We start from the raw sequence: 26,387 nt of genomic DNA on the forward strand, positions 1-26,387 counted from the left end.
TTGTGCTATAAGTTGAACCTGCTCTTATATCATAACTATCAAATCAGATTCTATTGATGTTGAACAGACTGTCCAACTTATTAATAATAATCCTTGCATTTGATATAGCACCTTATCACGTCTTCGAGATGTCTCAAAGCGCTTCACAGAATATACTGTCAAGTGAATTAACTGTATTTTGTATTGGTGAAACGCAGCAGCCAATTGCACACAGCAGTGTCCCACAAACAGTTTGAGTGACCACATTTTTTTAAAGGAATTATTACCCCCGGAAAAGCTATCCGCCAATTGACTAACAACCAGGTTCCTTACTGTTAGGTAAACAGAGGCGTGTGGAGAAAGAAACTTGCCTATCATTTCACCTTGCCCGGGAGTCAAACCCAGGTCTTCTCACTTGTGAGTGTTCTAACCAATACCCTACAGGACTCCACAATAGCATTATTAGTTACAAACCAACACGAAAACACAAAAGTCAATTAACAAATTGCAATAATTGTACATCCCGAGCAATTGTTCTCTACATATTAGATAATAAGTTAAATACCCACTGTGAATATTGTAGCTGCAATGGCGTACACCAGAAAAGCCTGAGCATTATCAAATGCCATTTCAGCTTGATCCTTTGACTGCTCTTCACTTTCAGCCTTCTTCTGATCAACATACAACCACCAAAGAAGAGCTGTGCCACCTGAATGGAAATTAAAAGGAGGTAGCATTGAAGAGATAGAGGTCATGTCCACAATCTCCTTAAAGGTAAGATTCAAGCATTCTAAGACTCAGAATAACAAATGTATTTGAAGAAATGTTGTGCATTGAGACCCTTCCTCCTGTTACGAGAAGATTCACTTTGTTCAGCAGTGAACTGAATAGGTGATATTTTCTGCAATAAACTTCTAGAGTATTCTCCTACAAGCTGAACCTGCTCTTATATCATACCTATCAAATCATATTCTATCAATATTGAACAGACTGCCCAAGTTATTAATAATAATCCCTGCATTTGATATATGCCTTATCACGTCATTGAGACGTCTCAAAGCACTTCACAGAATATACTGTAAAGTGAATTGACTTTATATTTTGTGGGTGAAACACAGCAGCCAGTGTGCACAGCAGTATCCCACAAACAGTAGTGTTTGTGGGACACTGTGTTTGTGTATGTGAAATAGAGCAAGAGAGATACAGAGAGTGTGTTTAAAGAGAATGGGTGGTAACTTGCATTTCTGCAGTGCTTCATATGTGAGATGATATCTCTAAGCACTATGCAAGAACGGTGTAGGCTGCTCAGTAAGGTAGGGGTGGGAGATAAGAATGTAGCAGAAAACAACTGAAAGGATTCAAAGCAGGAAGAGGGGGATTAAGGATTTACGATGGGGGAGGAAGGAAAGGCTCAAATTGCTGATTCACATGCCCTCCCAATGGTGGGACAGAGGACAGGTGGGATTGCAAGAGATTCAGGTGGACACGAGCAATACCGTTGTGTAATAATCCAAGGTTTATTAAGTAATACAAATATCTTATTCATAAAACTGGGACCATAGCTACAGTAGAATCAATATTGATTCCACTGGAAAGTGTGCTGACTCTCTACAACAACTCCAACTATTTCAAAGTTACATCTTTCTTTTATGTGTTTCTAACTACCTCATAGCAATCTTTGAGCAGGCTCTTTTTGCATGAGAAACTAACTGATAAGGAGAGAGAGATATGGACAACTATTTGGGAGGATTCCTGCTTCTTAGTCTTGAGCTGATCAGATGTCCAGGAATGTGCTTCTCTCTCTGAGCACCCTTGTGTTCACATCTGTCCTCATGACATGATTACTCAATTCCTAGATGGGAGTATGACCTCTACCCAGACGCCAAACAAGGGAAAGCTGACTCTCAGACAGGGTCAAGCCAATATATCTTCAACTTTTCTAACGCTAATTGGCACATATACTCTTTCAGGGGCCCTAAGTCAGTCATTTAAAACACACCCTTGTCTATGCCCCAATAAGTAAGGAACGCTATACTAAATAAATTATGTGTTTGGTTGTATTTTAAAAGTATATTAATTAAAAATCTTAAAAACAGTAAGAATCACAAGTATAATCTTACAGGATATGCAGTAGACCCATGTTTATGGAATGAAGGAAGTAGATACTGCTGGAGGGCAGAAGGAGATTGTTCAGTAGAGTGAGTCAAGGAAAGATGAGGAGCTTGACAGTGGAATCTGGTGGAATGGGAGTGATGGGCATAAGGAGCCGAGAGTGCAAAAGGAAATATACTGTAGAGTTGTGAAGAAACTGGACATTTGAGAGAGGGTGAGATACTCAAGTTAGGAAGCCAGAGAGGATAGCGTTTGATAAAGTGGTGATGCCAATGCGGATGAAAGTTTTGGCTACATTGTGGTGAGAGGGACAGAAATGGGCAATTTTCTAGAGGTGAAAAAGCAGTCTAGGTGAAGGACCAAGGCTTGGAATTTAATGCTCAAAAGGGAGCTGAAGGTCATATAAAAATATAAATGCATTTTTTAAACACAAAACTAATCTTTACTACAAAGAACTGCATTTACTTTCATCATAATATTGAGAATTACCCTTTTCTAAATATAATTTATTACTGAACTAAGTAGTAAATATAATGAACTTACCAATGGAGCCAACGATAGTGAGAATTGTAAGGATCCAAACAAGCACTCTGGAGATGTAGCGGATCACCACCATCAATATCATTGACAAAACTGTGAAGAAAATAATTCATAATGCAATCATTTATCAAGTTCAAAAGTAAAAATTCAAACAAAAGATGTGGATGGGTGGGGTAGACATGCTTTTAATTCATGTTATGTGTACTTGCTACACACACGGAAGCAGACAGTTTATTTTGTGAACAACTCAAGACAGAAATGCAGTGAATTAACGCATGCCTGCTTTTCGCCTCTGTGACCCTAAGTTGAATACAGCCTTTTAGGTGTTCCATCTTTTGACTCCAAAAGATCCCACGTAAAGTTTAGCCAATTTCACCCAGTTCCCAGGGGAAGGGGCATAGCATAAATCAGGCCCAAAATGCCACTAACTCTAGATTTTAATCAGAGCTGGCACAGGTTGGGGGGCATTGACAAGGTTGGCATCAATGGTGTACTCGTGGAGTGTATATATATATATATATAAAGCTCTATACTGGAATCCATTATGATACCCATGACCTCGTAGTGTTTTTCCTTACACTGGGCAATGAATGTTGTAAAGTACTCCATTTGCCAGCAGTAACCTTCAGTTTAAAAAGTAAAATACTGATAGCTGCACATCATTTATTCTGTTTAGACATTAGTAACGTCATTATTTTAAACCCTTGTTGGTGGTGATCACAGGTTTTTCCCCAGAATATGCCAGCTACTTTGCTTGAAGAAAAATAAAAATTAGCTCAAACCAGTATATTATACACCACTCTCTCAAAGCATTGCGACTTACAATGCTATCCACAGAGAAAACAATTGCTTTCTTTAATTGACAGTTGAATAATTTACTAATCAGGGACGAGTTCCAGTTGTGGTACCAAGAACTGACTGCAGCTGGATTTGGTGTTTACAGGAATCAATTATTTGTGTTCAGATAATAACAGCAAGACACTGCCAGAAATTTAAATGATCCGAAGAGAGAAAAACTTGGCTTTCAGTTGCACAAACAAAAATAGTGCTTGTGTATCTTCAGCAGAATCGTCAAGAACCAAACATTTTATCCAAATGGGCATGCTCTATTAAAAGTTAGAATTGCCATTCAAAGCATCTGATTGTTGCACTAATTTGCACATTTTCATTTCAAAATCAAGTCACAGAGAACAATGTTAGAGACAGACAGTGTCCTTAAGATGTCCGTAGGCTAAACAAGACATAGAAAAATACCAATAGTGGTCACATTCCAAGAGAATTCTTTATCCACCCACTGGTGCCTTGTCCACTTCACTCGTCAGACAAACACTTCAACTTAGAACTATTTCAGAACAGCAAAAAAAATAGTTTAATGGGGGAATATTTTCATCCACAGTGTGCCTACCCAAGTACTGTCCTTCAAGTGGAAATAGCTTTAATCATCCTAATCTTTCAAGTGGAGATGGCCACATTTCCAAAGCTATGCAAAATCTGTATGTAGTTTCAAATAACTTTCAATTAAATAGCACCTTTCATGTAGGATAATGTCTTTAAGAACTTTGCAAGGTGAGAAGTAGGTGTGTTAGGGGGAGGTGTCAGAAGGCATGGTTTCCAGTCAGTTTTTAATAAAAGTTTTAAAGACATTGAGATAGGGTGCAAGGGGGAGGAGTTTTGAGTGTACCTGAGGTTGTGATGGAGGGTTGGGCTGAGTTTGTCAGTGAGAACAGCATTTGAGCAGTCAAGTCTTGAGATGACAATTGCATTAAAAAATCATCTCTGATTTGCAAATTTGCAAAGCTTGCAAATGCACATTAAAAAGGAATATGGTAAATATTATCACTAAAGATTTTCCTTGACGAACATTTTATAATCCACCCATTCAAAAAAGATGTACATGGTACAAAACAAGACCATTAACTGTAAATAGGAATATCACAGCACATAATTTACCACGGTGCAACTGTAAATCAGGATCAAGAAAATGAGACAAAGCACTTTGGGGAAAAAAAAATCTCAAAAATTAATTGCAACAACATGTAAAAAGTTGAAACAAAAAATACATAAATAACAATGGCCTTTTTACCTTTTGTACTGAAGTGGCAGTATGGTCTTTGAAGGGTCAAAAACATTGTGCACATTGACACTGTTAAAAAGTGCCTGTGATTTACAAAATGTTAAAAAATATTCATGTTGCAAATTAGAATTGCATTTGAGGAAGATGTCAATTAAATGTAATCATAACTCATGGAGTCAAGTTTTTGCACAATTGCTGAAGCAAACCACCCAACCACCAAACAGAAGAGTTTCACCCCTTCACATTTTTTCTTAAAATGCCAAGATGTGAAAATCAGGCCTGAGACAAAGTGAAGCACACCACAAGACAAAATATCATATGTGACAAATGGTACTTGCACAAAATACAATATACAGTTAAAAAGTTATATAATGCCAGGGGCAGTTTAGAAAAAATCTATTTGATTAAAAAATGTATACAAGATTCCTAACATTAAAACAAAACAGCTCTTTAAAAACAGAAGAAATTTGTTGGCATAAAATTGGCATTATATAATGAAACAAAGGGTGTGTGTTACTATGGGATACAATAGTGTGCTAGATATACACAAAGCACTCAACTTCAATTACATTCTCCCATAATAATACACTGTCCTGTTCAATATTGCAAAAGTAAAAAATTGATCTCAGAAACATTACCTAGTGAAATAAAACAAAGTCCTACTATAATTTCTTTGCTGGTCATTACTCCACTAATCACTCTCTGCAAGACACTATTGTCACGGAAGAAGTTGATCAGGGCCGCAGAAAAATTGGCATAGCAGGAAATGTTCACTGGGGCACAACGATGGAAGAATGGCACAGGCTTACTAGTGTAAAACAAAAAGACAGGAAAATGGAATGCAAAATTAATATCAACAAATGAAAGTGATTCATGACAGCGAGGCTTTCTTAAAAAAAATACTGTATACATGTATAAGTGTCAGTGCCAATTAAATGTTAACCTTTGCTACACACAAAACTATACACAAACTCTATAGATTTTTATTCGTAACCATTTCTCATTTCACTTACCCAGGAAGGGAGAAATATTTTCTCATTTCACTTACCCAGGAAGGGAGAAATATTTTACACAATTTAAATTAGTAACAAGTCATTCTGAAATAATAAATGCATACAATGTAATCCATTATATTTTTATAAAGTATCTAATTATTACAATCCTTCATTATCTGTTGGATGTACACATTTATGCATTTTTCTTCTTTCACTCAATTTCAAGCAATATAGTCAGCAGGCAAACCGAGCCATGGATTTCAACATAGTTTCATTTGATACAGCACTAAATCACACTGTAGTAAGGTTGAAATAGCTGAAAATGCCTCACAGATTGAGTTAGGTTTAAGTCTAACACAGCTTGGGAAAGTACAGAAAGATAAGCTAGTGGATGTGATGTCTCTGCACCAGTTGCAAATGTTGGACACAAAGGTTAAATGATCAGAAATGTCAAATGCCAGTCTGGCCACTGAACCAAACGCCAAAATAACTGAAGTAATTATAGGAGCCAAAGAAATCCAATAACTTCTCCCTGACTGTGTGTTGATCTGAAACACAATATAGTTAATGCATCTTTGCAGGGGGCATTCCTCAATATGTGGCCTGCCAATGTTTGATTACCTATCTACCTTGGGAGCAGAGAAGTGTTTTTGTACCAAGCCAGAAGTTGAGGTATATATGTTTGCAGCTAAAGTAGAAGTTAAGCTTCAAAATTCCATGAAAGCAGAATAAAAAAGTTAAGCTTGGCAAATAAAATCCTACAATTATAGTAGTATTAAATCATCCAGATTTACATGTACTGCCATTCAATAAACTTTATGAATCTATGTGGAAGAAAGACTCACTCTTTTTTGTCAATTAATAAGTCAACATATTAAGATTAATTTGTATTGTGAAAAATAAAAAATAAAAGATTGTGTGGGGTTAGATTAATTTGTTGCATTTCATATTTTGCAACAGATTAACCAAGGCGGTCTGACTTAATTTAGCAGCACTACATGAAAATTAGATAATGCTGCATCTCTACTTGAAACTGCTGAAAGATCACATAAGCAACATGAAAATTTTTGTGGGAGTGAAGAGATGTCAAAAGTACAAGTTTTGTATGTAAAGTCCAAAGGACCACTTGCACTTCTGTGGATCATTTCCCCACCAATATGTTCCCACAGCCTAGCAATTGCAAAGATGAAAAGGTTTGACAAGTAGTGCACGCTAGTCAAGTAGCAACTGCAAGGACAGCATTTAGGTAGGCTTTGAATTTAAAATCATCAACTTACTGAAAGCTATAAAGCAACAGGATTTGAGAATAAATCCAAAACACATTGCTATTGTATATGGTCTTGTGGAGACAGCAAAGGAAATCATTTTGGTTTTAATTAAACTTAATAATAATATTATTGACTATTGTGTTAATTCTGCTAAGTGATCAAAAGTAAACTTCAAAATAGACTCGCCAGAATCCTGCACTCTGATTTACAGCAATTGTTTTCCAATTCCTAAACCTAATGTACAGTTGAATTAACAGACTGAATTCATATTATTACAAATACCAACCACTATTTGTATTCAACAGCATTTCTGAAAAGCATACCTAACTGGAACAGGAAGTTTAGGACATTTCGATCTTTTCCATTCCTTTACATACTTGTCTGGACTCACTTCATAAGAGCACAGCAATGATCCTGCAATAAAAAAAATGCGTATACATAACCTACAGAGCATGTAGAATGGAAATCATCAATGATGTCTTATGTGATGATAGCAGTTACACAAAAGAACATTGTAATTGTATTCGTTCACCTGAATAATTCACTTAGTTTGCAATATTACAAATAATAAACTTTTTATTTAAATACATATGTTATCCTATTTTATGAAAAACAAAAAGCTCAACCTCTGCACAAATAAGGAAGAGATAGAAGAAGTGAGGAGCGGGAATGATTTAAGATCATTTTTCCATCAACTTCTTTAGAAGATCATTTTGATCTGATGGCTGTCAAGTTCCTCTCCAACCAGCCATTTTTTCTGAACTATTTCAATGGAAGAAACAGCAATAACACATTTTGCAAGAACAATGCAACAGACAAACATTTGCTGGAAGAGTTAGGTCAGGAGCGGAATAGAATTGTAAGCTGTGTCGGAACCACTTTTAAAAAATGGAATACATATAGAGGGTAACCTGATATAAATCTACTTATTCAATGAAAGTCGTCAAGCATCTGATTGTGAAACTCCAAGGGCTGACATCTTGAAACAATTCAGTGCCAAACACACATGAAGAAAATAATGCATTCTTGAAGTATACAGACTGTTCTAACACCCAGAACAAATGATTACAACAGGCAAGAGCTTGCATTTATATAGCACCCTTTTCCCAAGATAGCATCTCGGGGAACCTACAACACCCATATCATGAAAGGGCACCACTTCAGTCATATTACTGTAGTAAAATGGAGGCATCAGCCAGGCTCTTCCAAACACAGCTATTAATTTACTAGTAAAGTGGCTCATCCCAGGAAGGGGGCAACAGAGATCAGAGCTAAGATTGCATAAATTTATACCTATTGAACCTACTTTTGTTGGTTCCCTGAGATATCAAGCCCAACAGCTTTTAACTTCACCAAAAGTTTTTTAAAAATGTGTTGGCGTACTGATGGGAGTCTTACCAGCTAAAGCCGCATAGCTTTATATATAATTTCATTTAGAACTGAACATAATATAATTTATAACTAAACAGGGTTAAGGTAGGTACAGCCTTATACAAAGCAAAGCGAGAAAAAATATAAAAATAAGATGGCAATGTTTTTGAAGTGGATCATCTGTTAAACATTGCTCTCTAATCCAAACTTCACCCCACCATGATAGCAATTCCCAAATGCACAAGGAGATTGACAGAATTATGAAAACCTAACTATAACAATCTATACCAAGGAAAACAGTCACAGACCCAGTTTCTTCCCACCCAGCACTTGTCAACCTACAAGGAGTAGGGTGGGTTCTCGTTGCTAACCCTTGCTTCATGTTAGCTGGTTATACTCTAGCTATATCCCAATGCACACTCTAAAATCCTCAACATGCGCCTAAAACTTTCAGTGTGCAGGATGTGTCCCTCTGAGCAGAAGCACAAAATGAAAACTTCCATACATAACTAGAACTGCCAGCGGTTTAATTTGGATACTCTTAAGCATAGTGACAGGTTTCAGTGTGTGTCAGGCACCCGGATGACAAAAAAAAAACTTCCAGTCATATTATACAAAGCAGTTGGGAGAATGTAAGCAAGTACCCATCTTGAAGCAAAATACAACAGCACCTTGCATTTTTATGCAACGACAACTTGCATTTATATAGAGCCCTTCATGTGGGGCAGGGTCTCGGAGCGCTTAACAGCCCGATGTCGAGCCAGGCGGAATGAAGAGGTGACCTGTAAGCATGGTTGAAGAGGAAAGTCTTTAACCGTAATCTAAAACAGGGGAAAGAGAGGGCAAGGCAGTGGGATTTGTAGAATCCTTCTCTCAGGCTAGCATCTTGGCTGTGCTTAAAATGTATTCTATTCTTATTTTGAAGAACTTTCTTATTTTCAAGGATTGAAGTAACAAGAACATTTTGTGTACAGCCTAATTTGTGGTAAAAAGAAGCACAGGAAGTTGAAAGTATTATCATATAAGTTTACTCCTTCCCCTTCCATATCCCAGGATAACTCTCCTGGTATGCTTTATGAACTCAATTTTGAAATTCATTGCAACTACACATGGGACTCAGCATGTAATAATAATCCTTGCATTTGATATAGCGCTTTTCGCTTTCCATGAATACTCAGCATGTACTGGAGAAGGGAAGGTCGAGGGGTGATATGATTATGGTCTTTAACATTCTGAAGGGAAATAGATAATGTAGACTATGATAAGCGGTTTTATCTTGTACTGAACAGCAGAACTAAAGGACACAGCCTACGATTGAAGGGGGCTAAATTCAGAACAAGTCTGCAGAAACACTACTTTCAGTGAGTGAGTATGGAACTTATGGAACAGACTCCCTGGGGAGACAGTGGAAGCAGAAAATGTTGTTTGTTTCAAGAACAAATTAGATAGACTTCTGCTAGAAAATAATATTTCAGGATACAGGATATATTTTGGGACACAACATGACAAGCGACTGCTAGGATTGTGGAAGGTGAATTAGATGGATCTTGGCCTTCTTTCGCCCGGCACATTCTTATGTTCTTATACTGAAAGTCTCATCTGAATGATGCAATTCCAACAACTCAAAGATCCCCAAGAACCACATTTATGGGTCAGCCTAGACTATGAGTCAAAGTCCTAACATAGAACTTGAATACACAACCTTCTGACTCAAGAGTTTAGAGTGGCAGACTGAATGACACCTTAAGTATAGTATTTGAGTATTTAACAACTTAAATACACATTGTGTTCATATGTGGTGACCATTTTTTTTAAAAATCCATTCAGTAATAAGGTTTAATAACAAAAATTTTGCAAGACCGTACATCTACCTATACATACAACATCACAACACGTGCACACTCCAGACTTGACAGACTTTGTGATCCAGAATAAATATTAACTTTGCACTTTACCAAGAGTACAACAAAGCACAGCCAAACAGTCATTTACTGAACCATCCATTGTCCAGACATCTTATGAATTGAATAATTTCCAAATGCTGGAAGTATCAATATATAAAGATAAACCCATACAAGTTACATGCATGTTTAATACAAGCTTTCAGATTCAGCAAATTGTACAAACATAAGAGTAAATGTGGAGAAACGGTTTCCTCTGGCGGGTGGGTCCCTAACCAGAGGACACAGACAAGGAGAAATGTTTCTACCCAGAGAGTTGTTACGATTTGGAATGCACTGCCTAAAAGGGTGGTGGAAGCAGATTCGACAGTAGTTTTGAAAAGGGAATTGAATAGGTACTTCAAAAGGAAACGTTCGCAGGGAGCGGGACGAGTTGGATAACTTTTTCAAAGAGCTAGCAGGATGGGTCGAACGATCTTATTCTATGCTGCAAGATTCTATGTATGATTTCTATGATCTAAAATACAATACTTGGGAGTTCAAATATTATTTCTTATAACAAAATAGTGATGGTTACAAGGAAGTAATATGACTGTGAGATATGCTGCATTTTACTAAACTACAAAGGATCTTTTAAACATCTCAATTATCATTTCGGAATTAAACTGTCCTTCCTTTTGCAACTGATATCCAGAATGAAACCTCATCCTCTCTGCTGAACTGGAAGATTTTGTAAAGCTCTTTGTGAAGAGCAATACAATGAATTTTCAAAAAAACAGGTTATTCTGAAAATAAGCATGCAGTCAGCATAAATATTGTATTGGAAACACTCAAGATAAATATTAATACTAATAGCATTCACACTGAACAGAGACATCAAAGTCCACCTGATGATAACCTTACGATGACTGTCTTAAGATTGTTGATGCAGATTTGCAGGAAGTTCTTAAATTCTGTCTTAATCTGGAAGCCAGTTTTCTGAAGCTCTTAAAAAGACCAGTGGAAAATTGACTTGCAATTTAAGAGTAAATTTAAAAATTGTATAAAATTCTGCAGAATCTTAAATTTTGAGACTGGAAAAATAGTGGACTTTGGCATTTTTATGCTATAGAAAAAGAAAGTTCACTGACAAGTTGCTACTTCAAGTGCTGATAGTATCCGTTAAGATTCTTGATTTATAAAATGTAAAGTAACCTCAGTACTATGACCAAACAAGGGATCTTTAACGTAAAAGCTCATAATTCAAGCAACAACAACAAAATTACATTTGTAAAGCGTTTTTCACGTTGAGAGGACGTCCCAAGGCACTGGAGTTCATGCTCTAATTGTTTCTTGTTATTTTCTGTTGACTCAGCCTTAGGTATGTAGAAATAGGAGTAGGCCATTCAGCCAGTCAAGCGTGTTTCTCTGGTTAGCAGGATATCATTTGCAGGGTTCATAGTATCATATCCAATTGTAAACCATCATCAGTGACAGCAAAATAGCACAATTGTAATCAAAATAAAACTAAAATTAAATTAAATCTTGGATTTTGTTCAATTGATGAAGATTAATTGCTTTTGCAGTTTTATCATGCATAACACTGTGCCGTTGAACAAAATTTTATCAGCAATTTTCAGCAGAACACAAAACATGCTGTTTTACTGATTGCATCACTATATGTTAACGTACTAGTGTCACCCAGTCACCCAACACACTCAAAAAAATACTGACAGCTCAGACACTCATATTTTGAAACAAATCTGTTCAAAAGAAATTCACCATATATACAGAACTGCTGATAATATAGGAAATAAATCATATACAAAACTCTCTTAAAAAATAGCCAGTTCATTGGCAGACACTGAAAAATTTGCAAAGATGAATAGAAAATAGTAATGCAGAAACAAAATTAAAAAAAGAAAAACATAGGGGGTAAATAGAACAGGCAGAAATACTTCTCAAAACTTTATAAGCATACAAGTAAGTGAATTTTTCATTGTGCCTGGAACCAGCGCCTTGGGATGTCCTCCCGATGTAAAAGGCACGATACAAATGTAATTTGTTTTACTGTATTTAATCTCATGAATGCTGACTGCTCTGCTGTGACTCCAGTTTGCTTGAGTGGAAGTTAACATCGAGGCTCGACTATGCAAACTCACCGCTTTTCGGCCTCCCCAATTCTTCCCTCCACCGGCTGCAGATCATCCGGAACTCTGCAGCCCGTGTCCTCTCCCGCACCAGGCTCCGTGACCCTATCACCCCCATCCTTGCCCAACTCCACTGGCCTCCCATCACACAGAGAATGCAGTTCAAGATTCTGGTCCTCACCTTCAAAACCCTCCATTCTTGCTCCCCCCTACTTCTCCGACCTCTTAACCCCCTACCACCCTGTTCGCTCCCTCCGCTCAGCGGACTCTGGACTGCTTCATGTCCCTCGCCTTACTCGCCCCACTATCGACGGGTGGGCCTTCCGCCACTCTGCGCCCACCCTCTGGAACTCCATCCCGCAGTCACTCCGTCTCGCCCCCTCATTCGCCACCTTCAAGATCCACCTCAAGACCCTCCTCTTCGACCGTGCTTTTGATCTCCCCGCTTCCCCCCGTGCCCTCCCCCACCCCGACCCTCATCTCGGGTCCTTAACTCTGTCGGTCCAGCGCCTTGGGACGTCCTCCCAACGTGCAAGGCATTATATCAATGTAATTTTGTTGTTGTGTTGTTGTTTGCATGTTTGCAGATGATGTCACCAAGAGGGAGATTTAGATATTGAAGAGCAGGGGACCAACGACAGAGCCCTGAGGAATGCCGCACGAGACGGCGCAGTGGCTAGAGGAGAAACAGGTTTGTGGAAATAACGTTTGTGGAGATGAAATGGAGACGATGTGAGAGGTAGGATCTGAACTATTCAAGGACAGAACCACAAAGGTTGAGGTGAGAGGGGCATCACCACCAAAACAATCTGCAGCAATATTAGCATAAGTGTTTATGCATAAAAAGTTGAATGAAAATGAACTTTCCTTCGCTATCAATCCTGTAATCTTACCATTTTCCTTTGCAAATTTTTCAACGTCCTTAGGATATTTCATCTCAGTGGCTGGACATGTAGACACACACAGCGCCATGGATTTGATTTTCATCTTGGTCAGATCCAGGTTGCAAGGATCCAAGAAAAAGACAAATCTGTAAGGGAAAAAGTGAGAACAGAAAAATATTGAGTGAAGCTCATGTGGCAAATAGATCTGATTTTTTTTTAAAAAATAAGGATTTGATCGTCTGAAATTGTTTATTGGCAATCGAAGGATGAGATCAAATTGACAAAAGGACCTTCTTCAGTAAAATACCTTGCGATTTTTGTGTACTTTCTTAAAACCTTCTGCTTAAAGTTAAAATTTAATGAAGTTATAAACATGGCATACTTAAATGTATTGTTATATCAGTACCTGACAGGTACTGATGGTCTTATTGCAGTCACGTAGTTTCATGGCAAATGATTCAAATGCAAAATACTCAACCAAATCTAGGCTCCCACGACCAATTTGGATGTCCGAACTGCATAGAGCAATTTGAGACATCTTGCCAATGTGAAAGGTGCCATCAATTTACAATTTATTGTAATAATAATAATCCTTACATTTGATATAGCGCCTAATCACGTTTTTGAGATGTCTCAAAGCGCTTCACAGAATATACTACAAGACTAACTCCAGACCTGTGAGTGAATAAAGTTGGGAGAAGGTCTCAAAGGTAAACTTTTAAAATTCCAAGTTAAAGTATCAGACTTTTGAATTGAACACATTAAAGAAAATAAGACAAATATACCTTATACATTTCTGACCAAGGGACTATCCAAATGCATAGTTATGAAATAAACGAACACTAGTCTTAAAACGTTTTCCATATACAGTGTTGAAATAGGATCATCACTTTTGTAAGTTAACATTTACAAGATTTTTAAAACTATCTAATTATAATGGTCAAAATAACATTATTTGATAGCTTTGATTGCATACTTACTTGTTATTTGTGTGGTCAATCCCACTTAATTCAATACCTTCTACTTTGTGGTTCTTCTGGCCACAAATGTTTCCATAACTGTCATAGCCAAAAATTAGTCTCTGTGCTGCTCCTGTGGCTATTGAAAACCCACAAATACAACCCTAAAAGAGATGATATCAGAGGCTTAGTATCATAACCTAATTTGTGACAAGTCAAAAACACACAAGTTGATTCATGGTAATAATAAAATTCCATCAATTAGCAGAAAAAATATTCGAATGTAGATGTTCCCCTCTATCCCATGTGTTTATCGCGCTCATGGACCAAAGTTCTGAATTTGTTATCAATATACACAGAGCAGCTCATCACCAGATGTTTCAACAGCTACCCCTTTCTAGCAGCTTGGTATTTGTTTCCAAAAACAACCTTTCATATTTACTCTCTTTAATAATAATACTTGCATTTGATATAGCACTTTTCACGTCTTCTGGTTGTCTCATAGAGCTACAGAGAATATACTGTAAAGTGAATTGACTGTATATTTGTGGGCGAAAGGTGGCAGCTAATTGCGCAGAGCGGTGTCCCACAAACAGTCGTGGATTGAAGTTATTAATTTTTTCTTGAGGGATTATTATCAGACATGTGGAGTAAGGAAACTTGCCCAAGGTTTCACCCTGCCGAGAATCGAACCCTGGTCTCTCACTTGCGAAGCGAGTGCTCTAACCACTGAGTTACAGGACACTCCACTTTGGAAATCTAGCTGTTTCAGTCAGCTAGAGGGCAATACTTTTAAATCTTTGACCATAACGTTAAAGTCAAAAAACATAGGGCCCTGATTTCTCAGCTATAAATCCATCTCCTAGGGCATTCAAAGAAAAGTATAATCCTTGTTCTGTGCTGAGTTCGCTGATCTCAGTTCTGTTTGCATTAGCTTGTGTATCAGTGCCTGAAATTGAGAGGAAAAGAGGTGGGGGAAAAGTTAGGAAAGGGCAATTTGAGAACAACTTCCCAACTCAAATCATTCAATGATTTGTTCAAACTCGCTGTCCAGGCGCACACTGAGAATTGGTCTACCAACACTCACTGGTGGAAATATATACAACATAAGACAGGAGGAGAACACAGAAGAGATTAAAGCAAACTATTTAGTAGTCTGAAAATACAGCACATTTGTCACTTTATGCACAGGATACCGAGATCTGAAAACTCACATAATGACAAACAAACAGACTCAAAAAAAGACTGAAGCAAACACCCAGAACACAGACTTGCATGAAAAATTACCAAAACATCTTGATCAACAAAAACTGGGAAGGGGTATTAAACCAGGAACCACAAATACATGAATATATAAAACAGAACCATGAATCAAATGGTTAGTTCCTGAAAGTATTGAAGTGAGGAAGGTCAGCAAGCAGTTATTCTTTTTCTGGAATAATTTGGAGACCATGCACCTGGACTGAAGAATGGCACCTGGACTGAAGAGACTTAGTTAGAACAGAATGGGCAAAAGTGGGGCTGCACTCTCTTGAACAGAGGAGATGAGGGTGATCTAATCTAGGTGTAAAGGGAAATAGCAGAGTGGATAAGGAGAGATTCCTTCCTATGATTGCAGAATCTAGATCAAGACGACAAATCTAAAATTGAGAGCCAAATCCGTTAATAGAGGAATCAGGAAATGTTTCTTTACTTGGAGAGTTGTGTGATTGTGCACTTCAATTCCTGGAAGGATTGTTAAAGCAGCGATGATAAAGGAAAGTAGATAAATATTTGGCTACTATGTAGATTTATCTACTTGATATATGAGTATGATAAAGGCAAGTGGTATTGGGTTACAGATCAATCATGATCTAAGAAATTGGTGGAGCAGGCTCAATAGGCCAAATGACCTACTCCTGTTCCTATGAAATAAATCAAAAGACACTATTTTGGAGGCTGTTTGGGGGAAATGTTATCCAAGGTTGGACCAAATCTTGAACCTAGCATTGAGATTATATATAGTACATATGCTGAACGCTTTCAATCATACAAGCATTTGTCCAATAGTCGAGGTGAAAGTGCTGGCATCACATTCCTCAACCAAAAGATTTTAATCATCGGAATTCTACCTCTGTTGAGCCATCAGCTTTTGCCAACATGATATCCAATAGAAAGGGAAAACATTTATTTTCTATTCCAACAACAGGTTTGTCAGAAGTAATTCACTTCTTCAGGAACAAAGTGTGGAACTGGATGTTATAAATGTGCCAAAATAACTAAAGAAAATAATAATAATTCTTACATTTGATATAGACCTTATCAAGTCATTGACTCGTGTCAACGTGCTTCACAGAATATATTGTAAAGTGGATTCACTGTGTATTTAGTGGGAGAAACGGTGCGGGGGAAGGAAAGAGTAATGGTTTAAAAAAGTTATAAGGATTAAAAGAAATGTTATAGCTGCAAAACAGCAGATGAAGTACGCATCAAAATATCTGTCTATTTTCTAGAAAAGTCAATCATAACTTACCATTCCAATACAGAACAGGATAAATATCAGTAACCATGGTATGTCTGTGCAGCTGCGTTGCTCTAATGGCTTCCATGCTCTAGTGGAGCTCTGCAACACAGAGAAGAATTGAAAAAAATACTAAATGCCACTGTTGTCATCATATGCCATAAAATAAATCAGCTTCTTGAATTCAACAATGCCGCAATTATTCAAAATTATTCAATCAGTCAGTTATTCCAAAATAGTTTGTATAAGTTCACCAGTACCCTCACTACAAAGACTCTCAGTTGTAGAACTCCCATCAAAGTCTCAACTCCAATTTCTAATTTTAAATCTCAATTTCCCTTTTTAGGTCTCCATCACCACAGAATGCACAAAGTAACTTTTCAAGGCCTAAATATTATATGCATGACAGTCACTATAATTGGGATTCATAAGGAATGCCCCAATACTCGATTCCTCAGAACCTTTATGAGGAGAATGTGTGAGTTTTTAACCCCAAAGTCTAACCTTTCAGACCCACTGCTAAACTTTATTTGAAATCTCTTAAATCATTCAATACAAGCAAATAAAGTTCATTAACATAGAACGGGCAGTATACTAAGTGTTGAATTAAACACATTCGGAAAGAGAGAGGGAATTTCAACATGATTCCATACATTAATCAATATGGCCCTATTTTTCTCTTACAGTCTAACCAGATTCCATTTCTTTAACATACTGAAGTTAACAAGGTTGGCCATACTCATGGATATCTGAGAGGACCCCTGCATTTCGCTCTTTCTTCCTTCCCCCCACCACCAAGAATACTGTCTACTTTTTGCAAATGCAAACATTTGAATAATGTTTTTGGTGCTCAACACATGTTCAACTCAGTATCACAGATCACTGGATGTAAAACCAGTTTTCTCTTATGTGCTCCATCTCTATAAGGAAGGGGAAATATAAGTTTCCACCACTGATTCATGTGGTTCATCATAGTTTCCATCACTGATTCATCATAGTTAACCATAGTTATGCTCCTCTTTAAGCTGACAAAAGATGCATGTTAAAACAGTATATGTAAATCTGAAAGTTTATCAAATTGCAGTTGCATATCAAATACAAATTTTCTATTGTGCCCTTCTGAAAATCAACACCTGCTAAATCTATACACATTTTATCACGTCTTTGAGGTGTCTCAAAGCCCTTCACAGATTATACTGCAGTGAATTGACCGTATTTTGTGGGCAAAATGTGGCAGCCAATTGCGCACAGCAGTGTCCAACAGATAGTCGTGGATTGAGTGACCAAATTATTATTATCATTTTGTTTAAGGGATTATCCCCGGAATAGCAATCCGCCAATCGACTAACAACCAGGTTCCTACTTACTGCTAGGTAAATAGAGGGGTGTGGAGTAAGGAAACTTGTTTGTTTCACTCCGCCCAGGAATTGTACCCAGGTCCTCTTGCTTGCGAGGCAAGCGTGCTAACCACTACGCTACAGGACTCAGTGCTGTAGAATGCCAGACCTGGCCATCTTTCAGTTTTGTTTTTGAGCAGTTTGCATCTCCCTCACAGGAGGAGAAACACCCGCCTTTCCCACAAATTGCTGTGGTAAAGAGTGAAAGATTCCAGGACAGGCAGGAGCTTGTATCTTAAGATAGAAGTAGGTACTGTATTTAATGTTTTATTTTGGAGTCTACTATTTCTGTAATAATCCTAATGATGGCAAAACAAATGGTCGGATCCAGTCATTTCCTTGTTCCCATTTGGAAAAAAATACTGTCTGCAAATTCACAGTATCTAGAAGACTAAAATACAAAGGATTAACAATAGACTGTGGACTTTAGGGATGGGTGACCTGCAGAAGTGGAAGGAATTGGAGCAGGAGCTACTGCGTTTTCCAGGGCTATCAGGAACCTACAACAACAACAACTTGGATTCATATAGCGCCATCCACGCCGGACGGCATCTCAGATCGCTTCACAGTAACAGATCCTGGGACTGAGCCAGGGCGAGGGGGAGGAAGGTGACCAAAGGCGCGGTCAGAAAGAAAGGTCTTCAGCAGAGACCTGAAAGTAGGAAGAGAGGGAGCGAGATAAAGGGAGTGAGGAAGGGAATTCCAGAGCATCGGGGCATAGTGGCTGAAAGCATGGCTGCTGAGGGTGGAGCAGAGGACTTGGGGGACAAGGAGGAGGCCAGACCTGGCAACGGGCAGTGTTTTGAGGAGAGAGGTCAGAGAGGTAGGGGGGGTGCAGAGGAGTGGAGGGATTTGAAGACAAGAGTGAGGATCTTGAAGTTGATCCTCTCTGGGACAGGCAGCCAGTGCAGTCTGGCAAGGACTGGGGTAATCATTGACGAGAGTGGAGTTTGGTGCGGGTAAGAATGCGGGCGACAGAGTTTTGTATGATTTTATGAATGGTAGTGGGTGGGAGACTGGCAAGGAGGGCGTTAGAGTAGACCAGCCGAGAGGTGACAAAGGCATGGACCAGGGTTTCAGCGGCTTTTGGAGTGAGGTATTGGCAGAGCCGGGCGATGCATTGGAGGTGGAAGAAAGCAGTGCTGGTGAGGGACCGGATGTGGGGAGGAAGGATGGGGGTCGAACCTGATGCCTAGGTTGCGTACGGGTTCGGAGAGTTTTAGGGGGATGTCGGGTAGGTGTAGGTGTAGATCAGAAAGAGGAGGGGACCAAGGATGGATCCTTGTGGTGCCCCACAGGTAACCGAGTGAGAGTGGGAGGAGAAGCTGTTTGTGCAGATGTACTGCTGGCAGTTTGTGAGGTGGGACTCGAACCAGGCGCGTGCGGTTCCACTGAGGTGGATGACGGAGGAAAAGCAGTGGAGGAGGATGGCGTGATCGACTGTGTCGAACGCGGCGGAGAGGTCCAGGAGGACAAGGAGGCAGAGGGAGCCCTGGTCACAGATAGAGAGGATGTCGTTTGTGACTTTCACAAGCGCAGTCTCTGTACTGTGGGCAGGGCGGAAACCGGACTGGAGGGGTTCGAAGAGGGAGTGGGAGGAGAGGTATGCGTGAAGTTGAACGGCAACAACCTGTTCTAGGACTTTTACGAGGAAGGGCAGGTTAGAAATAGAGCGGTAATGGCTGGGGTTTGAGGAAACTTGGGAAGGTTTTTTTGAGGAGGGGGTGATGACAGCAGTTTTGAGGGAGGCAGGGACTGATCCGGAGGAGAGGGACTGGTTGATGACATCAGCCATAAGTGGTAAGAGGAGGGATAGCTGAGTGACCAGCAAGTTGGTGGGTAGGGGGCCGAGGCAGCAGGTGGTGGGTTTCATTGAGGTGATGGTGGGTGAGAAGGAGGAGGGAGAGAGTGTGCCTACCAAAGATTGTGGCCTACTCCTGGAGCTAATAACAATGTGTTTCCTTCCAAGGGGCAGAGCATCATGTGGACGTGAACACGTTCTGCTAATGACAGAGCATATTCGCAAAGTACACCGTCGCAGTGGCAATGTCACTACTACAACAAAGGCTCTGTGGTGGAATTTTATGCAACACAACAGATGATTGCACTTGGACCAGTCGAGTATGAAATGATCCCCTAGTTGTACAGGTTGTATGGGGCCAACAACTATCACATTACTCCATGGCATCCAAGTGGGAACGAACAGTGGAAACAGTTCCGTTGCATGCTGTTGGATATGCTCAGACTCCAGAGGGAAGACTGTGTGTCCGGGAAGCTTAGAGATGACTTCTGAGTATTCAAACCAGTGTTCTTCCTCATACATCTGTGCTGTAAGCAAGAAAAGTGCTGCAAATTTATTAATGGTTCACTGTTTAGTTGTAACTGGATTTCTGCTGCTTTACTTCACACTAACTGAATTGAAAAACAAAATAATCTATTAGGCGCTCTTATACTCTTACCCAGCTGACGGAAAGGAAAAAGGTTCTTGTGAGTGGGTTTGTGGTTACAGGACAGCCCTCCACCAACTTGCTTTAATTATCATTCTTCATATATTGCACATCAAATTCCAGCCAATTCTAATCTCATCTGATATCAAGCGCATTTTCAATAGGAACAGGAATTATGAGTTAATTATCAAAAGTAGGTGGAAACCTTAACTGAGATTTACTTCCCCCCTAATTTGCAAACATCCCCTTATGACCAATTCTAGCTCCTGTACTGCTTCCTCCTCTAAATTCGGCTAATAGTTTGGGGAATTTCTGGTCTGTATCCAGATATGACATCTGGCTCTCATTTACTTGGCTTTCCTCACCTTCGCAACATTGCCCATCTCTGCTTCTAATGTTTGATCAGGACAGCTCGAGCACTCAGGAGATTGAAGTAAAAAGGCATTCCACTTTGTAATAAATCCAAGGACACTAGACCCTAAAACCCTGAAAAGAGAAATATTACCCAAAGGCTACAGTAAATGAGTATACTTCACACAGAAACAGAGGCCAGAAAGAGATATTCAGTACAAAAGTGTTTACTTAACTATTAGTTGGCAATCATCTCACATGCACAATTCTCAGCAATGCAGTAATTGTGTTGGACACTGTACCTACAAGTTACAAGTGATTTCAGATAGACAGCAAAAGCAGCTTTTGTTCAACAATGTTCGCTAAAATTGTAACAAAGTAAACAACTAAGTAAATATTGCAATATCAGATAACTGATACCACTTCCACTATTTTAGATCACGACCGACGACTTTCATCATCAACCATGCTTATGGTCACCTCCTCCCTTCCCACAGTGTTAGGCTCTGCCACTGCTCCAAGATGCTGCCCATGTGAAGGGTGCTATATAAATGCAAGTTGTTGTTGATGGGTCTTGGGAGTGCCAGGTTTTACAAAACTATACAGTACAGTAAGTTACAAAGGACTTGGACAGATTAAGTGAGTGGGCAAAGCTGTGGCAGATGGAGCTCAATGTAGGGAAGTGTGAGGTCTTCCACTATGGACCGAAAAAAGATAAAGCAGAATATTTTCTTAATGGGGAGAAATTAAGAACTGTGGAGGAGCAAAGGGATCTGGGTGACTATATCCACAAATCACTAAAAACTAGTTCCCGGGTGCAAAAGGTAATCAAAAAGGTGAATTAAATGTTGGCTTTTATCTTAAGAGGTCTGGAATACAAAGGGGAAGTATTGATGCTTCAGCTGTATAGAGCATTAGTCAGACCCCATCTGGAGACTGTGTTCAGTTTTGGGCACCACACCTCAGGAAAGATATATTGGCCCTGGAGGGGTACAGCGCAGGTTCACCAGAATGTTACCAGACCTTAAAGGGTTAAGTTACGAGGAAAGGCTGCGCAAACTTGGATTGTATTCCTGTGAGCTTAGAAGGTTGAGGGGTGATTTGATTGAGGTATTTAAGATAATGAAGGGATTTGATAGGGTCTATACAGAGAAGCTATTTCCTCTGGTGGGGGAATCCAAAACATGGCGCAGTCTTAAAATTAGAACCAGATCATTTAAGAGTGAAATCAGGAAGCATTTTTTCATTCAAAGGGTGGGAGAAATCTGTAGTTCTTTGCCCCAAAAGGCCGTGAATCCATAAACACCTTCAAGAATGAGGTTGATAGATTTTTGGAAGATTTTTGGTGATATGAAGGGATATGGGGAGAAAGCAGGAAATAGGAATTGAAAGGATTAGTTCAGGTACAGATCAGCCATGATTTAACTAAATGTCAGAACTTGCTCGAAGGACTGAATGGCCTCCTCCTGTTCCTATGTTTAACAAAATGTAGCACCTATGCTGTGTTTTCCACTTTGAAGTTTCATTCTACACATGACACTAATATTGCAAAGCTATGTGAACCATTTTAAATCAAAACGTGGAAATAAAACTCATGGTTTCCTTAACACCAACACCACATATTACAGCAGTACTGTATCGTGTTCCTCAAGTAACGTTGGCTACTGCTACAAACCCATACATATAGCATTTCTCAACAAATACAGCAAAGGCAACAGAAAACCAAAATAGACATCTCCTGAATCCTTCGAAAAAAAATAATAAATCTAATTATCACATTCACACAATCATGCATTCTGAGCTGTGTTATCACTCGACATTTTTTTCCAGAATCTAAACTATTCTCCACGTAAAAATTAATTGTATCCAGCAATATCTACTAAAAATGCAACATTCCCACTCTCAGGGCAGACAAATCCAAACAGTAAGCTTTTGATTTCAAGTATAATAAAAGGATAACATTGTTTCACAATGCAAAGCAGCAACACACCATAATTTCTACAAGAATTCTGCAGTAAGTTTTAATGCTGTGCAGCTGCTTATTGGGCTGTGATGTAATTTTTTCATTGCTCATTTTCATTAATCGAAAACTAATAATTTTTGTTCATCTGAAAAACTGCTGCAGGATTCTGCAACCACAGAAAAGCTCAGCAATGCAAAAGTACTCCCAGCTAACTTCCTCACCCATCAAACTAATGCACAGTTATTTGAAATTAAAAAAATTATGAATTATGAATGAAAGTGGATTGCAGATGAACACGTTTAACTCCAATTCTAGTTTCATGGTTCAAAATTAATAACCATGCAACTGCTGGTTTAAATCCTCCAGATTAAAGTTCCAGATTTTTTGAATTCTCCTAATCATAGTGATACATTTCCAAATGTGTCAAGACAACCAGCTGATCCAAAACAAAACAAATCCACACAATGAATAAACCATGCAACTGCGATTAGTATACAAAAGAGAGATGGTGGAAATGCATAGTGGGTCAATCACCTACTGCAAGAGAAAGACAGCTTGAAGTTTGGAGTGGGACCCAGTTTTTAAATTTTAAAATGTTCAGCATAACTACTGTTCTTTTCAACCCACAAATTTGTTTCTGCACTTGCAGCTGGCAAGCGTTTGAACTTTCCAACAGGCGGTGGTGAGAACAGAAGGAGCTTTTCTTCGAATAATGAGAATGTGCAACATTTGTATCTTTACTTGGCATTATGATACACAAGCTCTTTGATTAAATTATTACTGAGACTTTTCCCCTCTGAGTTTTCAGGGCAGTCTTCTTGCATTGATTAATATCCTTTTGCCCACAGGCATCACATTCCCACAGATGCGAATTAGCCAATTTCACTGCGTGAACCGCAAGTGAAGGAATTTTCACCCAAACCACTTCGGACGTGTTAATCCAAAGCATAATAATGGAAATTATTTCTAACTCAAAACAGTTTTTAAAAAAAAGTCGCCCTCCCTCTGCTTACACGCTCCAACAAAAAAATAAACAGCTCTCAATGTACAGGTCACAGAGAAAAAAAACTTACTACCCAAGCAATACTTTCCTGGGCTCCTGGTTGTCTATCTGTCTGTCTGTTTGTCCTATCTCTGGAACAGTGAGTAAGGAGCTTACAACAGAATCTTATGACTAAAGTTTTATTGTAATCAGATTATAAATCTCACCTCTCTATAAATAAAAGTTCAGGCAAGATTGTAACCAGATAACAATTCCCAAGCCTTCCTGCCTCTGTCTGAACTCCTTTTCTTATCAACCGCCCACTTCAATACCTCAGCTTCACTTCTCATTCCTCTCTCATGCACACATAAACACATGCACAAACACTTTTATTTATTTTTCCTACTTACACACTATTTTGCTCAGATACATATACACTATTTTCTCACACCTGCACACGCGGTTTGTTTTTCTCTCTCTCACACTCACATAGTTTTTTTAAATCTTTCTTACACATGGTTTATTTCTCACTCTCTCTCTGGTTATGCACTTCCTCTCTCTCACACCCAGTTTATTTCCCATAATTCTCTCTAATATATATCATACAGACTACAGACGCTCCATTGTACATTACAGTATAGTCTCTCTATTGTATTGTGTATGTTACAGTTTGCAGACTCTCTATTGTATATTATACAGTATGCAGACTCTATTGTATATTATACAGTATGCAGACTCTATTGTATATTATACAGTATGCAGACCCTCTATTGTATATTATACAGTATGCAGACTCTATTGAATATCATACAGTTTGCAGACTCTCCATTGTATATTATACAGTATGCAGACTCTATTGAATATCATACAGTTTGCAGACTCTCCATTGAATATCATACAGTTTGCAGACTCTCTATTGAATATTATACAGTATGCAGTCTATATTTGTATGTAGTATATTAGAGCAGGCTCACTGTTATAGAGTGTATGTTAGTGTGCAGACTCCCTGTAGTATGTTAGTGTGCAGGTACAATGTAACATGTTACACCAGGCTGGCTGTGGTGTGGTGCAGGTTATGGCTGTGGTGCTGTGTGTTATGGCTGTGGTGTGGTGCTCTGTTATGGCTGTGGTGCTGTGTTGTGGCTGTGGTGCTGTGTGTTGTGGTGCTGTGTTATGGCTGTGGTGCTGTGTGTTATGGCTGTGGTGCTGTGTTGTGGCTGTGATGCTGTGTGTTGTGGTGCTGTGTTATGGCTGTGGTGTGGTGCTGTGTTATGGCTGTGGTGCTGTGTTGTGGCTGTGGTGCTGTGTTGTGGCTGTGGTGCTGTGTTGTGGCTGTGATGCTGTGGCTGTGATGCTGTGTTGTGGCTGTGATGCTGTGTTATGGCTGTGGTGCTGTGTGTTGTGGTGCTGTGTTGTGGCTGTGGCTGTGGTGCTGTGTTGTGGCTGTGATGCTGTGGCTGTGGTGCTGTGTGTGTGAGTGAGTGAGTGACTGACCTCTCGGCTGCTCACACAGCCCATGTCTCTCTCCTTCCCTCCAGATTGCTGCCGACAGTCCCGCAGTTGCACTCATTTCCGGTAAAGGATGATTTCCGGGACCAGCGCAGCAAATAGCAGCTCAGATACAGCAACAAACTGAGGGACACTGAGATACAGAGAGACTGAGAGACAGAGAGACTGAGATACAGAGACTGAGATACAGAGTGAGACTGAGAGACAGAGACACTGAGAGACACTGAGACTGAGATACAGAGTGAGACTGAGAGACAGAGACACTGGGAGACAGAGACTGAGATACAGAGTGAGACTGAGATACAGAGAGACTGAGACTGAGATACAGAGTGAGACTGAGAGACAGAGACACTGAGAGACACTGAGACTGAGATACAGAGAGACTGAGACTGAGATACAGAGTGAGACTGAGAGACAGAGACACTGGGAGACAGAGACTGAGATACAGAGAGACTGAGATACAGAGTGAGACTGAGATACAGAGACTGAGATACAGAGTGAGACTGAGACTGAGATACAGAGTGAGACTGAGAGACAGAGACACTGGGAGACAGAGACTGAGATACAGAGAGACTGAGATACAGAGTGAGACTGAGATACAGAGAGACTGAGACTGAGATACAGAGTGAGACTGAGAGACAGAGAGACTGAGATACAGAGTGAGACTGAGAGACAGAGAGACTGAGATACAGAGAGACTGAGATACAGAGTGAGACTGAGATACAGAGAGACTGAGACTGAGATACAGAGTGAGACTGAGAGACAGAGACACTCAGAGACAGAGACTGAGATACAGAGAGACTGAGATACAGAGAGACTGAGAGACACTGAGACTGAGATACAGAGTGAAACTAAGATACAGAGAGACTGAGATACAGAGAGACACTGAGGCTGAGATACAGAGACTGAGATACAGAGAGACTGAGATACAGAGAGACACTGAGGCTGAGATACAGAGTGAAACTAAGATACAGAGAGACTGAGATACAGAGACTGAGATACAGAGACTGAGATACAGAGACTGAG

At 39.4% G+C, this 26,387-nt stretch overlaps 1 protein-coding gene across 1 annotated transcript in view; it reads right to left on the bottom strand.

Annotated features, from left to right (window-relative positions):
- Positions 1–25,409, bottom strand: part of LOC103177713 (choline transporter-like protein 1) — a 42,107-nt gene extending 16,698 nt beyond the window's left edge. Inside the window, exons 1-8 of the mRNA XM_007892019.2 lie at positions 25,347–25,409; positions 16,725–16,814; positions 14,234–14,376; positions 13,263–13,399; positions 7,292–7,382; positions 5,344–5,513; positions 2,635–2,724; positions 549–688 (exon numbers count right to left, since the gene is read on the bottom strand). Of these exons, the coding sequence (XP_007890210.1) occupies positions 549–688; positions 2,635–2,724; positions 5,344–5,513; positions 7,292–7,382; positions 13,263–13,399; positions 14,234–14,376; positions 16,725–16,814; positions 25,347–25,370 (885 nt within the window). The 5' untranslated portion in view covers positions 25,371–25,409. The remainder of the gene's footprint in view (positions 1–548; positions 689–2,634; positions 2,725–5,343; positions 5,514–7,291; positions 7,383–13,262; positions 13,400–14,233; positions 14,377–16,724; positions 16,815–25,346) is intronic.
- Between the last annotated feature and the right edge of the window lie 978 nt (positions 25,410–26,387).

The sequence above is a fragment of the Callorhinchus milii genome, unplaced genomic scaffold (assembly GCF_018977255.1).
Source record: "Callorhinchus milii isolate IMCB2004 unplaced genomic scaffold, IMCB_Cmil_1.0 Scaffold1, whole genome shotgun sequence".
Lineage (NCBI taxonomy): Eukaryota > Metazoa > Chordata > Chondrichthyes > Chimaeriformes > Callorhinchidae > Callorhinchus > Callorhinchus milii.